Consider the following 17,387-nt stretch of genomic DNA (forward strand, 5'->3'; position numbering starts at 1 on the left):
AGCTACAAACATTGATAACCAATAAATAATAACTGTTTAGTACCAATACATTATGAAAATGTTAATAACCTGAACTGCCATGTACACTTCGGAAAATTTCTTCAGAAATATTTGCGCAATTTCAACAATATTATGCCACAGTTTCTTATTAAAACACAACTTAGAGATCATAGTGGATCTACGAATGCACAAAATATGTAGTAACAGGCAGAATATTGTTAAAATTGCACTGATTTTTCTTTAGAAATTTTATGTTGTTCGTATTTGTCCGGGTTATTCAGATTTTATTGTGAAAAATGTAAATATTTTCATAACATGATTTTACTATTTTCACATTAAACTAAGTTATTAAGCTCTTATTTTAGATCACATCAGGCTCCTGAACTAAAATGAATTCAACACCCTTGATGTTTAATGTTTTCAGTGTCATTTTTTGCACAAATTCTTGTTGCGGGCCGGATTGGACCATTTAGGGGGGCGGTTTTGGCCCGTGGACCATATGTTTGACACCCCTGCATGAATATCTGTTATTATATTATAATCATATACTCATTTTCATCTGTTTTTAGCTGTAACAGGGAGAATAGTGTTAGAATTGCACTGATTTTTCTTCAAAAATTTCAGGTTGTTCATATTTGTTCGGGTTATTCAGATTTTATCGTGAAAAATGTAAATATTTTCATAACATGATTTTACTATTTTCACATTAAACTAAGTTATTAAGCTCTTATTTTAGATCACATCAGGCTCCTGAACTAAAATGAATTCAACACCCTTGATGTTTAATGTTTTCAGTGTCATTTTTTGCACAAATTCTTGTTGCGGGCCGGATTGGACCATTTAGGGGGCCGGTTTTGGCCCGTGGACCATATGTTTGACACCCCTGCATGAATATCAGTTATTATATTATAATCATATACTCATTTTCATCTGTTTTTAGCTGTAACAGGGAGAATAGTGTTAGAATTGCACTGATTTTTCTTCAAAAATTTCAGGTTGTTCATATTTGTTCGGGTTATTCAGATTTTATCGTGAAAAATGTAAATATTTTCATAACATGATTTTACTATTTTCACATTAAACTAAGTTATTAAGCTCTTATTTTAGATCACATCAAGCTCCTGAACTAAAATGAATTCAACACTCTTGATGTTTAATGTTTTCAGTGTCATTTTCTGCACAAATTCATCTTGCGGGCCGGATTGGACCATTTAGGGGGCCGGTTTTGGCCCGTGGACCATATGTTTGACACCCCTGCATGAATATCAGTTATTATATTATAATCATAGACTTAATTTCATCTGTTTTTAGCTGTAACAAGTAGAATATTTTTAGAATTGCACTGATTTTTCTGCGGAAATTTCAGGTTGTTCATATTTGTTCGGGTTATTCAGATTTTATCGCAAAAAATACCGATATTTCCCTATATAATTTTACTATTAAACCAAGTTAAGCTCTTATTTTAGATCACATCGGGCTCTTGAGCTAAAATGAGTTCAACACCATTGATGTTTAATATTTTCAGTGTCATTTTCTGCACAAATTCATCTTGCGGGCCGGATTGGATCATTTAGGGGGCCGGTTTTGGCCCGTGGACCAAATGTTTGACACCCCTGCATGAATATTAGTTATTATATTATAATCATATACTCATTTTCAACTGTTTTTAGCTGTAACAGGTAGAATATTGTTAGAATTGCACCGATTTTTCTGCGGAAATTTCATGCTGTTCATATTTGTTCGGGTTATTCAGATTTCATCGCAAATTGGACTATTTGGGGGGTCGGTTTTTGCCCATGGACCATATGTTTGACACCCCTGCATTAATATCAGTTATTATATTATAATCAATCCTTGAGTTTTGCTTCAGAACAAACACTAGAAACACTCCATTCACACATTTGCAATAAAACTATAGCCTTCTCATTAGTGAAGCTCTGCAGATTAGATTCTTCACCAGAACACTTCTTTTGTTTGAAGGACTAAAGGATAATGATTTCTTTTTATATCGCTCTGCTTTGTTTCTCCTGAGGATGCACATGTTGGACACCAGGTTTTGTTCTAAAATTGCTCGATCAGTTAGAAAGCTAAAGCAGGGAGCGGAACAAAATTAGACTAAATAAAACATGAAATCTGCTTTCGGCTCGTCTTTGCCGCCGGGTAAGTCAAGTGTACGGAGTTGTCAAATCATTTGTGCGCAAACTCTTTGACCTCTCTTTAAAGTTAAAGTTTAAAGACCTCTCATTGATGCTCTTGGCGGTTTGCAAGAAGCGAGCGTGATCCGTCTCTTTCAGCGTTGAATCGGCTTGTGTTATAAGAGCCGAGGATCTCTCGATGCACTGCTTACAGTTGGAGATCTGTTGGGCCAGCTTCCTAAGCCTCTGAGCCTGGAACAAAACAGAGGGTAACAGGGTTGAAAAAGATCATTTTCATCTGTTTTTGAGCCTGGAACAAAACAGAAAGTAACAGGGTTGAAAAAATCATTTTCATCTGTTTTTAGCTGTTTTTCAACCTGGAATGAAATACAAAGTAACAGGGTTGAAAGGATCATTTTCATGTTTTTCAACCTGGTCCGAAACAGAAAGTAACAGGGTTGAAAAGATAATTTTCATATGTTTTTGAGGCTGGAACAAAACAGAAAGTAACAGGGCTGAAAAGATAATTTTTATATGTTTTTAGCTGTTTTTGAGCCTGGAACAAAACAGAAAGTAACAGGGTTGTAAAGATCTTATTTATTTATTTATTTATTTATTTATTTAATGCTTTTAGCTGTTTTTCAACATGGAACGAAACACAAAGTAACAGGGTTGAAAGGATTATTTTCATCTGTTTTTCAACCTGGTCCGAAACAGGAAGTAACAGGGTTAAAAAGATTATTTTTTTAATGTTTTTAGCTGTTTTTCAACCTGGAACGAAATACAAAGTAACAGGGTTAAAAAGATTATTTTCATCTGTTTTTGAGCCTGGAACAGAATGGAAAGTAACAGGGTTGAAAAGATCATTTTCATATATTTTTAGCTGTTTTTCATCCTGGAACGAAATACAAAGTGACAGGGTTGAAAGGATCATTTTCATCTGTTTTTCAACCTGGTCCGAAACAGAAAGTAACAGGGTTAAAAAGATTATTTTCATCTGTTTTTGAGCCTGGAACAGAACGGAAAGTAACAGGGTTGAAAAGATCATTTTCATATATTTTTAGCTGTTTTTCATCCTGGAACGAAATACAAAGTAACAGCATTGTAAAGATCATTTTCAAATTTTTTTTATCTGTTTTTGAGCCTGGACCAAAACAGAAAGTAACAGGGTTGTAAAAATCATAAAAATCGGTTTTGGAGCCTCGAACAAAACAGAAAGTAACAGGGTTGAAAAGATAATTTTCATATTTTTTTTTTTAGCTGTTTTTCAACCTGGACCAAAACACAAAGTAACAGGGTTGTAAAGATCATTTTCATCTGTTTTTAGCTTTTTTCCAACCTGGACCAAAACCAAAATTACAGAGTTGAAAAGATCATTTTCATTTGTTTTTCAACCTGGACCAAAAACACAAAGTAACAGGGTTGAAAAGATCATTTTCATTTGTTTTTAGCTTTTTTTCAACCTGGACCAAAACCAAAGTTACAGAGTTGTAAAGATCGTTTTCAAATGTTTTTAGATATTTTTCATCCTGGACCAAAACCAAAGTAACAGGGTTGTAAAGATCGTTTTCAAATGTTTTTAGATATTTTTCAACCTGGACCAAAACACAAAGTAACAGGGTTGAAAAGATAATTTTCATATTTTTTTTTTTTTTTAGCTGTTTTTCAACCTGGACCAAAACACAAAGTAACAGGGTTGTAAAGATCATTTTCATCTGTTTTTAGCTTTTTTCCAACCTGGACCAAAACCAAAATTACAGAGTTGAAAAGATAATTTTCATTTGTTTTTCAACCTGGACCAAAAACACAAAGTAACAGGGTTGAAAAGATCATTTTCATGTTTTTCAACCTGGACCAAAACCAAAGTAACAGGGTTGAAAAGATAATTTTCATATGTTTTTAGCTTTTTTTCAACCTGGACCAAAACCAAAGTTACAGAGTTGTAAAGATCGTTTTCAAATGTTTTTAGATATTTTTCAACCTGGACCAAAACACAAAGTAACAGGGTTGAAAAGATAATTTTGAAATATTTTAAGCTGTTTTTCATCCTGGACCAAAACCAAAGTAACAGGGTTGAAAAGATCATTTTCAAATGTTTTTACATGTTTTTCAACCTGGACCAAAACACAAAGTAACAGGGTTGTAAAGATCGTTTTCAAATGTTTTTAGATATTTTTCAACCTGGACCAAAACACAAAGTAACAGGGTTGAAAAGATCATTTTCATCTGTTTTTAGCTGTTTTTCATCCTGGACCAAAACCAAAGTAACAGGGTTGTAAAGATCGTTTTCAAATGTTTTTAGATATTTTTCAACCTGGACCAAAACACAAAGTAACAGGGTTGAAAAGATCATTTTCATCTGTTTTTAGCTGTTTTTCATCCTGAACCAAAACCAAAGTAACAGGGTTGAAAAGATTATTTTCATATGTTTTTAGCTGTTTTTCATCCTGGACCAAAACCAAAGTAACAGGGTTGAAAAGATCATTTTCATCTGTTTTTAGATATTTTTCAACCTGGACCAAAACACAAAGTTACAGGGTTGTAAAAATCATTTTCCGGCGCTGTCTTCGGCTTTGTCTTCTTTAGCAATTTCTTCAAACATCTTCTCTGATGAAACTACTGGCTGGATTCATTAAAAAAAAAAAAAAAAAAAATATGTAGCTTCCTCGGCACAATGTCTACAAAGTTTGTTCCATTTTAGTTACTATTGATCACTGATAGGAAGTCAATATGAACTTTCTTTGAATTAGCTGAGTTCTCCTCCAGTGAATGCACTACCCACTTCTATTGGCAGATCCATCTCCTGCATCAACACCACAGGACTCGAACATAAACAGAACCTGACAACCTCGTAAATTCCACTTATTATTGATTATTGATAGAACATACCAGTGAGATACAGGGCCAATGGTTCGATTTATTTATTTATTTATTTTTTTTGTCGTGTCTTCATTAAACAGACAATAGCGGAGCCTGTCTCTGCTGTTCTGATGCGGGTCGAGGTGTTAGCGATGAGACCATAATCAGAAGTGACGACATGAAATGACCCAAAAACGGGGTTGAGTGGGTTCAGGGAGATGGATGTTAACATTTCAAAAAGCTGAAGTCGCTCATACATGAAAAGGTCAAGTCCCGGGGTTGACTGATGCAGACAGTCATCTATTTCCTCATGTTTTCTTAATTGCTTTCAACGTAGAGAGGCAACTGCAATAGATTGTCCAACATATTTAACCCTTAGAGACCCACCGGCGACCACAACCATCTGCTCCATTTATTCTATCAATACATGTAAATAATTGGTGTAAAATACAGTTTGTCATCTTTTCATGGTCATCACATATGACCCATTTGGACGTTCAGAGGCTCCGTAGTTACCATGGAAACACCGTCATCTTCTATAACACTGATTCACCAGTAAAACCCATGGAGTTGGATCAATGACAATGGATGGAGACACTTGTTTTTACGTTGACTTATTGATATCTCAGCTGAAAAAAGTCTTTTTTTTTCTCTGTTTTGATATAATAAATTTTGAATTTACTTAAGGAAAATAATGCAGATGATTTACGCTGAAAAATGCAAAATACAGAGGATAATATTGTAATAAATAGTGATAAATAATTTAAGAAAGACTGAATAGAGAGAGAAAAAGTCATTTGGGAACTGATATAAAAGTGGCACTGGATCTTTATGGGTTAAAGCGTAACCATGACGATAAAGTCAGAAAGAGGCTGAGACGGAGGTGATCCTTGTCTGAATGTGTGGAAGTCTGGATGTGGACAGGAGTAGTTCAGGGACATCAGGATAACAGAGAATCACAAGACACTGAGGCAAAACCATATGAGGTTTATTTGGAGATTTTGTACTGATTTTACAACTTGAAAAATCAATATTAATTTACATGTATATACTACTACTACTACTACTACTACTAATAATAATAATAATAATAATAATAATAATAATAATTATTATTATTATTATTATTATTATTATTATTATTATTATTATTATTATTATTATTATTATTTATTTCCATGTCCATATGCATCACTGTCTATAGGCACCATATTTATATATCTTTATTATTATTATTATTATTATTATTATTATTATTATTATTATTATTATTATTATTATTATTTATTTATTTATTTATTTCCATGTCCATATGCATCACTGTCTATAGGCACCATATTTATATATCTTAATTATTTATTATTATTATTATTATTAATTAATTAATTTATTTATTTATTTCCATGTCCATATGCATCACTGTCTATAGGCACCATATTTATATATCTTAATTATTTATTATTATTATTATTATTATTAATTAATTAATTTATTTATTTCCATGTCCATATGCATCACTGTCTATAGGCACCATATTTATATTTCTTAAACCGCACCTGTCCAAATCTGTATATATTCAAATCTGTATTTATTCATATATTTTTTATATTTATAACCATTGCACTACATTCATAACAAACCGTATTTGCACTCTCCTTTTAAACACTTTTTTACTCAAATTTATATGACTGTTTTTGTTTTACGTGTATGTGTATGTTTATGTGTATATTTTGCTGCTGACAACACTGTGATTTGGATTTTTTACAGTGTGGAGTCACATGATTCTTTTTACAGTGGAAAGTGACTGGTCGTTGCTTCCTTTCTGCTATGAGATTATATAAAATGTGTTTATAAGCTATGATTGACACGGAACTGAAAAACTGTGGGTGTAAATAAACCAGACACTTGGGCGTAAACTTTTCCTCTGTATTGAAAAGGAGAGAAAACAAATAAGTGGCGAGACTGTTCGATGTCTCAAATAAACAAGAATAAGACAGACAAGCCTGATATAACCATGATGTGTCCCAATATTTTTGTCCATATAATTTATAAACATCAATATTTCCTTTAAGTTTAAGGGGAGATTTTTCTTTCTAAGTGGATGTTTAATTGTGGTAGAAAAGTATTATTTACAGTCAGAGAATGGAAAATATTTGAGATATTTGGAGATAGAAGATTTAAAATTATAATCATGGATAAAAAAAAATAAATAAATAAAATCAATGTTGAGAAACATTAAGTAAAAACATCTCATTTTGAAAAAGACGATAACAATTTAAACCAAACTAACCAGTGCCATGCAATATTTATCACAATATAAAACTATATTATGACATTTGTCATTATTGTTTTGTATGCCAGACCTCTGTTAGAAAGGAAACACCTGAATTCAACGTGTCCACATACTTTTGATTTTTTTGCTTGAATTAAGCAAAAAAAAAAAAAAAAAAAATCTGCCAATGAAACAAGTGAAAATTATCCCGGTAAGATTTCTTGAAGTAAGATTTTCAAGATCTATTGTGTAAAAATAACTGAAAAGTTAATCTTTAGGTGATTATGTCTTATTTTAAGTGTGATGAGATATTTTGACTAGAAATGAGAAAAATAAACTCGGTAAGATTTGGATTTTTTACAGTGTGGAGTCACATGATTCTTTTTACAGTGGAAAGTGGCTTCCTTTCTGCTATGAGATTATATAAAATGTGTTTATAAGCTATGATTGACACGGAACTGAAAAACTGTGGGTGTAAATAAACCAGACACTTGGGCGTAAACTTTTCCTCCGTATTGAAAAGGAGAGAAAACAAATAAGTGGCGAGACTGTTCGATGTCTCAAATAAACAAGAACAAGACAGACAAGCCTGATATAACCATGATGTGTCCCAATATTTTTGTCCATATAATTTATAAACATCAATATTTCCTTTAAGTTTAAGGGGAGATTTTTCTTTCTAAGTGGATGTTTAATTGTGGTAGAAAAGTATTATTTACAGTCAGAGAATGGAAAATATTTGAGATATTTGGAGATAGAAGATTTAAAATTATAATCACGGATTTAAAAAAAAACAAAAAACAAAATCAATGTTGAGAAACATTAAGTAAAAACATCTCATTTTGAAAAAGACGATAACAATTTAAACCAAACTAACCAGTGCCATGCAATATTTATCACAATATAAAACTATATTATGACATTTGTCATTATTGTTTTGTATCCCAGACCTCTGTTAGAAAGGAAACACCTGAATTCAACGTGTCCACATACTTTTGATTTTTTTGCTTGAATTAAGCAAAAAAAAAAAAAAAAAAAAAAAATCTGCCAATGAAACAAGTGAAAATTATCTCGGTAAGATTTCTTGAAGTAAGATTTTCAAGATCTATTGTGTAAAAATAACTGAAAAGTTACTCTTTAGGTGATTATGTCTTATTTTAAGTGTGATGAGATATTTTGACTAGAAATGAGAAAAATAAACTCGGTAAGATTTGGATTTTTTACAGTGTGGAGTCACATGATTCTTTTTACAGTGGAAAGTGGCTTCCTTTCTGCTATGAGATTATATAAAATGTGTTTATAAGCTATGATTGACATGGAACTGAAAAACTGTGGGTGTAAATAAACCAGACACTTGGGCGTAAACTTTTCCTCCGTATTGAAAAGGAGAGAAAACAAATAAGTGGCGAGACTGTTCGATGTCTCAAATAAACAAGAATAAGACAGACAAGCCTGATATAACCATGATGTGTCCCAATATTTTTGTCCATATAATTTATAAACATCAATATTTCCTTTAAGTTTAAGGGGAGATTTTTCTTTCTAAGTGGATGTTTAATTGTGGTAGAAAAGTATTATTTACAGTCAGAGAATGGAAAATATTTGAGATATTTGGAGATAGAAGATTTAAAATTATAATCATGGATAAAAAATAAATAAATAAATAAAATCAATGTTGAGAGACATTAAGTAAAAACATCTCATTTTGAAAAAGACGATAACAATTTAAACCAAACTAACCAGTGCCATGCAATATTTATCACAATATAAAACTATATTATGACATTTGTCATTATTGTTTTGTATCCCAGACCTCTGTTAGAAAGGAAACACCTGAATTCAACGTGTCCACATACTTTTGATTTTTTTGCTTGAATTAAGCAAAAAAAAAAAAAAAAATCTGCCAATGAAACAAGTGAAAATTATCTCGGTAAGATTTCTTGAAGTAAGATTTTCAAGATCTATTGTGTAAAAATAACTGAAAAGTTACTCTTTAGGTGATTATGTCTTATTTTAAGTGTGATGAGATATTTTGACTAGAAATGAGAAAAATAAACTCGGTAAGATTTGGATTTTTTACAGTGTGGAGTCACATGATTCTTTTTACAGTGGAAAGTGGCTTCCTTTCTGCTATGAGATTATATAAAATGTGTTTATAAGCTATGATTGACACGGAACTGAAAAACTGTGGGTGTAAATAAACCAGACACTTGGGCGTAAACTTTTCCTCCGTATTGAAAAGGAGAGAAAACAAATAAGTGGCGAGACTGTTCGATGTCTCAAATAAACAAGAACAAGACAGACAAGCCTGATGTAAAGTTTGTGAATTCCACGTCACCGCTAATGCAAAGCTCTCCAAGCGTGTCAATGATTCTTTCGCACGCAAATATAGGATTTCATTCCCCCTGTCACCCATCGCTCCCTCCCCTCCTTTCCCCAATTTGATTTGCCCCCCCCCCCCCCCATGAGCAGAGATTTTAACAGGCAGATTGAGGTCAGCGGTTTCTTTGGATTGGGGTCAAAGGACAATTCAAGCTAGCCAAAGAACCCAAAATGTTGTAATCTCAATTTGCAAAGTCATCATCATGTGAAAAATGAGGACAGGGAGGAATAAGTTAGGAAACAAACTGAAATTTTCTTTTAGACAAAAGCATGTTGTCACAATGATCTGTCACTATGTCAAAAATTTTAGAAATGCGTTAGCCTAAAAATACATCGCCGCGTAAGTCATCCTTCCATCTTTTGTCTTCTCTGATCACATTCCTGAAGCCTCAAAACCTGCTTTACACACAAAACAAATCCCATGTGCATCCATGTCTCATTAGATAAGGCTTAAAAAAAAAAAAAAAAAAATCCTAGTTTAGAGTACAAGCAAACTCGCCCTCCCATATGCTCAGGGATTTACTTTTTTTTTAGCCAGCCGGGCTGTTTTGGAAGGTTTGCATTTGAGGCGGCCCGGTCACTTGCAATACAAAGATCAGCTCAGGTCAAATAGTTGAAACCGTGTCTTACATCAAACACTATAATGACATCTGATTGCAGCTTTCCGTGCATGATGTCAGTCAATCAAGTGCAACTAGATGGGAAAGTTCGCATCTTGCCACTTTTATGTCTATTGTGTCACATTGGCACATTATATACTGAACAACAAAAGAAACGCAAGTATGTTTCGGTATTGGTTTATATGGGAGTTTGATTATGAATATCGGTTTCATATGAGATATTTATATCCAGCTGTGAAATTTCCAGTGGGTCTCTCTTGCTGTCCTTGTTGCACTGAGTTGACGGTCACGGAGATAGGCCAAGCGAATATGGCGATCCTGATTACGGATGGTCACATGTGGTCTTCCGGATCTTGGTCTGTCCCGAGTGGTCCATGTGTTACGGAATCGTGTCCTCGGCCCACTGATGGTGGACTCGTGCACTTGCAGACGTCTGGCAACGTTGCAAGCCGTTAAACCAGCATCAACCATACCAATGGCGCGTTCTCTCAGATTATCGTTAAGGCGAGGCATCGTGGTAATGCGGTAACTTTTGAATCGTACCATTACTTTTTATAGCCCCCGGATAAACAAAGGGAATTGCCACTCCCATTTGTTGCTCCCACTACCATATCACTCAAAATGTACCACACCTCCGATACTTTGTACACGTGCTCAACAGCACTCGTGGTCGTGTTTTCCTGCAAACATACGCTCCAATGGTTACAACTCACTTATTGTAATGTGTATCTCAGTTGACAACTCAACAGGACAGCTGAACTCTTGCCTAAATTAACGACCAAAACTTGCGTTTCTTTTGTTGTTCAGTATACAATGACTGAATGAGAGTTACTTTGCTGCTTTTTTTTTATGCACGTATCTATGGATTGCATATATTTGCAACTTGGCAGCCGTTACTCGTACAGAAATGGTTCACAGAGAAAGGACATTTTAATGATTTAGAAATAGCGCAAATGACAAGCTCCAAAATGCATAGCTAAATTAGCGTTATGCATGGTTGGAGAAACTCCATTATGCTTTTGGCGGAGTTGTAATTCAGTTTTTTTTGCAGAAACCAAAGTGACAATTGAGTCCATTGGTGCTTAAAATGGGTGACAAATTTGAGTTTTTTTCCCCCGTTTCGCCTGGAATGTGCGTATATCACATCTGAAGCGAGGGGTTTTAGAGGCTGCGGGTTATTATTCATACATACAGGGTGACACGAAAAAACGGGAACTTTTTAACAATCCAATAAAACCAAGAGTGATGGAAGAAAAATATTTTATTCATAGTAATTGAAACCTTAAAACATGCCATTTAAGAAACAATGATGGAATTTTCATTTTTTAAAAATGACTTCCTGTAGATGGCGTCCTCCTGTACGAATGCATTCTTGAAATCTGCTGTTGAGATTCCTCATCGACCGCTGCAACATCTCAGCTGGGATACTGTGAATTTCATCCTGAATTCTCGGTTTTAACTCATCCAGAGTTCTTGGTCGAGTCGTGTACATTTTATTCTTGAGATAGCCGCCAATGGTTACTAAAATGGGGGTGTGTTTACTTGCTCAAGGTCACTATCTCGCAGTGCTGCCACTTGCTGATGTCTGCCGATACGCATTTCAAAAATTCCCGTTTTTTTGGGTAACCATTCAGTAACCATTGGCGGCTGTGCGAGAATTGTTCGGTAACTGTGTGATCTCAAGATTCGGTAACGTTCCCTGGCCCCCTAGATCGCCAGATTTGTCCGTTTGTGATTTTTTCTTGTGGGGCTATCTCAAGAGTAAAGTGTACACGACTCGACCAAGAACTGTGGATGAGTTAAAACAGAGAATTCAGGATGAAATTCACAGTATCCCAGCTGAGATGTTGCAGCGGTCGATGAGGAATCTCAACAGCAGATTTCAAGAATACATTCGTACAGGAGGACGCCATCTACAGGAAGTCATTTTTAAAAAATGAAAATTCCATCATTGTTTCTTAAATGGCATGTTTTAAGGTTTCACTTACTATGAATAAAATATTTTTCTTCCATCACTCTTGGTTTTATTGGATTGTTAAAAAGTTCCCGTTTTTTTGTGTCACCCTGTATTTGCAACTTGGCGGCCGTTATGGTTCACAGATAAAGGACATTTTAATGATTTAGAAATGGCGCAAATGAGAAGCTCCAAAATGCATAGCTGAATTAGCGTCATGCATGGTTGGAGAAAGTCCATTATGCTTTTGGTGGGGTTGTAATTCAGTTTTTTTGGAGAGACCAAAGTGACAATTGAGTCCATTGGTGCTTAAAATGGGTGACAAATTTGAGTTTTTTCCCCCCGTTTGGCCTGGAATGTGCGTATATCACATCTGAAGCGAGAAGTTTTAGAGGCTGCGGGTTATTATTCATACATACAAACACATGCACGACTTTTAGTTATGACATCCTGGAGATGGAACTGTTCAACTGGAGTCAAAATCGCTAGAAAAGGTTTCTCGATGTCCCCTCCTGAACAGAATACTTAGTCTGCATTTGATCTGAATCACATAAGCGGACCAAAGGACTTTTCAGGTGTGAATACAGCCTTAGAGAGGGAGATATGTGGCTGCAGATGTGTTATCGGACGCACTTTCGTCTACATTTCATGAGCACTTTTTGAGTTGACTTTGGAAGGTTTGACTTGTCTATGTGCTTTTTGTGTGTTCGTTTTACGTATGGAAGTCTGTCTGTAACTATTTAACCCTTTCATGCATACTGGTCACTCCAGTGGACAGCTATTCTACAGCTCTTCTCTTGTATATTCATGGATTTTGTTGTTTTGTTTTTTTTGCATCTATCTTTATTAACCCTCCGGTATCCGGGTACGCCTTTTAGGCACACTTTGCACTTCAAGTTAAAAAACTTCATATTATTTTTCACAATTTAAATAAGGTTAGAATTCAAAAGTTGTTTATTTTTGCGTGATCTTTAAAATTGTGGCCACCAACTAAAATGTGCACATTGTAAACAAAAGAAAATTACAAGACTAGCATCTGTCTCCCAAGTGTGCCTAAAACACACTATTTCTTCCATTATAACCACTGTTTTTGATCCGAAAGCATTAAGGCCTAAATCCTGCTTTTACTGATATCTGGGCTTCATTTGAGAGGTGAGGGTCTGAATTAATTTATTAACGTTGTTAATGTTGCTGTAAATCATTGACATATGCCAGGCTGCAAAAATCAAATAATATGTGATCCAATTTTTATTTAGTATTTTGAAAAAACAAAAAAATAAATAAAAAAATATCATTTTTTGTGTTTTTTGTATCAAAAAATGTAGTGACATCATGATGAAAAGAGATCATTTAAAGGGTTACAAAAATCAAAAATTAATGATTAGTTGATATGTATGATTAGAGCTGACATTGATTTACAAAAATAAAATCAAATTAGAGCAGAAAAATAAATCAATATATAATATTTAATAGTTTGATTTATAGTTGTGCATTTTTGGCACACTTGGTGACAGATGCTAGTATTTTTGAACATTTGACCTAGCGCCAAAAATAATAATGCAAATTAACCAATGTTGGACTTAATCATTGACATATGCCAGGATGAAAAAAATCAAATAATACGTGATCCATTTTTTATGTAGTATATTGAAAAAAAAAATTATTTTTTGTGTTTTTTGCATCCAAAAAAATGGTTTGTTTACATTACAAACACGGCATTTAAAGGGTTAAAAAAAATGTGACAGTTATTGAGTATTTGGTATTTTTATTTATGGCTCAAGTTGATGAAATAGAAAAAAAAAGTAAAAGAATTAAAAACAAACTATGAAAAATTTTTTGGACAAAAAGGCACACCTGGTGCTTAGTAAGGGCCTTGCTGGACTGGATACCGGAGGGTTAAAGTTTTAACACATTCCATATGTTTTCTGGCATGAATTAGTAACACTGTGTAGATCTCCCCTGAGCGTAATAGTTATAGTTTTCCGCGCAATTTATCAGTAAATACGTGTTTCTTTGGTTCAAAAACTTAAACGCATGGTGTCCAGCTGAGTGGATATTTTTGCAACTTCATGAAAAATAGGTTCATAAGAATTTTTTTAAATTATTATTATTACTTTTTTTTTTTTTTGATTGATTGACGTATTTATTTTGAACATGAATGTCAAACAGAAGAAAATACAAAACACTTAAACATAAGGCATATAATACATATTCGAAAAGGAGTGAGAAAAAGTACAACTTATAAACTCCCACCCCTTCTCCTTATATAATTAATAACAATAATAAACTTCATCGTCTAATCATATCTATACACTATATACCATAATATGACCGATACTTACTAGTAAATGATCAGGTTTCTGGCTTTATATTATTATGAACAAATATAATATGATTAACATAAACACATAATACAATAACACATATATGTAAATACATATTTATACACAGTAAATTTGCCAGTGTAAAAAAATGCAGTGTCAAAGTATTTGAATTCTTTTGGAGTTATTCCAACAATGGACAGAGTAAAATTTAACAAGACAACTTCCAGTGTTGGTGAAAATAATTGGAGTTTACAGAGGTTTTACACTGTCAGTGTCATATATTAAGTGTTAAAGTAAATTGACTCTCTCAAAGTTAATTCAACACCGATAAGAGCAAGATACCTTTCAGTGTTAAAAAAATAATAACTCTGAAAAGCCCCGCCCACCTACTTCCGCGCTCAAACTGAGTGAGAAGTCGGACTCTGGCGTCGCCATCTTCCTCGCATCGAAAAATTGTGTTTGTAAGTTTGTATTTCTTTTTGTTATTTCATCCGAGCAGATTCTGTGTGCAAGAATATAGTTATGTCGTTATCGTCGTCAATTTTGGGTACGTGTTTTCAAATACCGAATTTAAAAATGGAAAACGTGATATCGGGTCGGCGGCTTTTATTTTACATGTCATTTTATGTTTACTTTTAATTGCAATATTTCATTTTTACTTAGAATAAATTGGGAACAGAAATAATAGTATCTTTTTTTCCCCCCTGCAGACACTGGGACTATAGTACATCACATGTAACACCGGTAGGTGGGAGTTAGAAATCAACACTCTTTGGAGTCATTTATTAATCAACATGTAGTGTTAAGTAGGTTTAACACTGGAAAAAGTTATTTCTTAACACTTAACTCTTCAGTGTTGAATGTGAAGAACACTATGGGTGTTACTTCTCACATAGTGTAAAACTTGATTGACACTAATTAGTGTAGTGTAGTGTAAAATATTAACTCTTACTAGAGTAAAGTTGACTCTGGAAATGTAACTCTATATTCAGCGTAAATTTTACACTTTGTAGATAGGGACCATATGTTCACTGAGGGAGTGTTAAAATTAACTCTTTAAGTGTTATATAAACACTGGCGATTTTACTGTGTACACAGATCTATGCACACATATACACCTACATATATACACACATACATACATACATTTACACACACTTGTACATCTTTGGAACACCCAGTGATCCCCAAGCCCTCCCTCATCCCTGTACATCTGAAAAATTGTGTCTCATAAGAAAATTTCATGAGAAAATTTTCAATCGCATTGTGTTTTTTTCATGCCTAAAGAGAAATAAAAACACTCAGGATAAAAATCTTGATTAAGGTTCTCATAATTTGTGCATGAAAGGGTTAATGTACCGCTGCCCGTCTTGGCCAGGACACTTTTCAAAAAGAGACTCCTAATCTCAATGAGGTTTTCCTGGTTAAATAAAGGTAAAATAAAAAAAATAAATAAAAAATAAAAACCTGTAGTGAATCCAAACCATCACCAACAGCAGCTAAAGTAAACACAGGGTATCGTCTGTCACAGGGGTCCGTCAGCGTTCCCCTTACCTTCCCCTCTTTGATCTTACTGCCGATGATCTGCCTCCTCTGCTGAATGATGTCAATCAGGATGTCGCACTCCTCGAGGAGCTTGCCCTCCTGTCGGGACGCGTTCACCTGAGACGTAGGTATAAAAGGAGTATTAGATAAACAAAGAGACTGACGGATAGCAGACAGGAGCGTAGAGCGGGTATATGTTCAGTGAAGGCTTCACTCAGGGACAGGGTATCATCTTCATCCATCAGTCGGCCCATCCTAGTGTGGAAGCAAACACTTCAGCAAGATGAGGCATATTCAACCATTTGACGTTCTGCTTGCCTGAGCGCTGAATGACAAGGAAAATAAGTCGTGAGGCTACCCGATGAAAAAAAAAAAAAAAAAAAGGGAGGCTTTGCTTCTAATTCTTTTTTTTTTTTTTTTTTTTTTTTTTTTTTTTATGAAACAATAAACAATTGAATACATAATTGTAAACATCAAAGTAGCATAATTTCATTATTTCATAGTTTCCAATATACATAAAATAGCTAGTTAAAGAGTTAATGTTAACACTACCTCAGTAAACATATGGTCCCTATCTACAAAGTGTCAAATTTACACTGAACACAAAGCTACATTTCCAGAGTCAACTTTACTCTAGTAAGAGTTAATATTTTACACTACACTACACTTATTAGTGTCAATCAAGTTTTACACTATGTGAGAAGTAACACCCATAGTGTTATTCACATTCAACACTGAACAGTTAAGTGTTAAGAAATAACTTTTCCAGTGTTAAACCTACTTAACACTACATGTTGATAAATAAATGACTCCAAAGAGTGTTGATTTCTAACTGCCTCCTACCGGCGTTACATGTGATGTACTATAGTCCCAGTGTCTGCAGGGGGGAAAAAAAGATACTATTATTTCTGTTCCCAATTTATTCTAAGTAAAAATGAAATATTGCAATTAAAAGTAAACATAAAATGACATGTAAAATGAAAGCCGCCGACCCGATATCACGTTATCCATTTGAAATTCGGTATTTGAAAACACTGACGACGATGACTTAGCTATATTCTTGCACACAGAATCTGCTCGGATGAAATAACAAAAACAATAGTTTATTTACACAAACTTACAAACGAAATTTTTCGATGCGAGGAAGATGGCGACGCCAGAGTCCGACTTCTCACTCAGTTTGAGCAATGAGGTAGGTGGGCGGGGCTTTTCAGAGTTATTATTTTTTTAACACTGAAAGGTATCTTGCTCGTATCGGTGTTGAATTAACTTTGAGAGAGTCAATTTACTTTAACA

The 17,387-nt window shown here is 34.0% G+C and overlaps 1 protein-coding gene across 1 annotated transcript in view; it reads right to left on the bottom strand.

Annotated features, from left to right (window-relative positions):
* Positions 1-17,387, bottom strand: part of LOC115433075 (E3 ubiquitin-protein ligase Midline-1-like) — a 192,862-nt gene that overhangs the window by 37,836 nt on the left and 137,639 nt on the right. Inside the window, exons 4-5 of the mRNA XM_030154286.1 lie at positions 16,101-16,208; positions 2,239-2,387 (exon numbers count right to left, since the gene is read on the bottom strand). Of these exons, the coding sequence (XP_030010146.1) occupies positions 2,239-2,387; positions 16,101-16,208 (257 nt within the window). The remainder of the gene's footprint in view (positions 1-2,238; positions 2,388-16,100; positions 16,209-17,387) is intronic.

This window comes from Sphaeramia orbicularis, chromosome 2 (assembly GCF_902148855.1).
Source record: "Sphaeramia orbicularis chromosome 2, fSphaOr1.1, whole genome shotgun sequence".
NCBI classification, from domain to species: Eukaryota; Metazoa; Chordata; class Actinopteri; order Kurtiformes; family Apogonidae; genus Sphaeramia; species Sphaeramia orbicularis.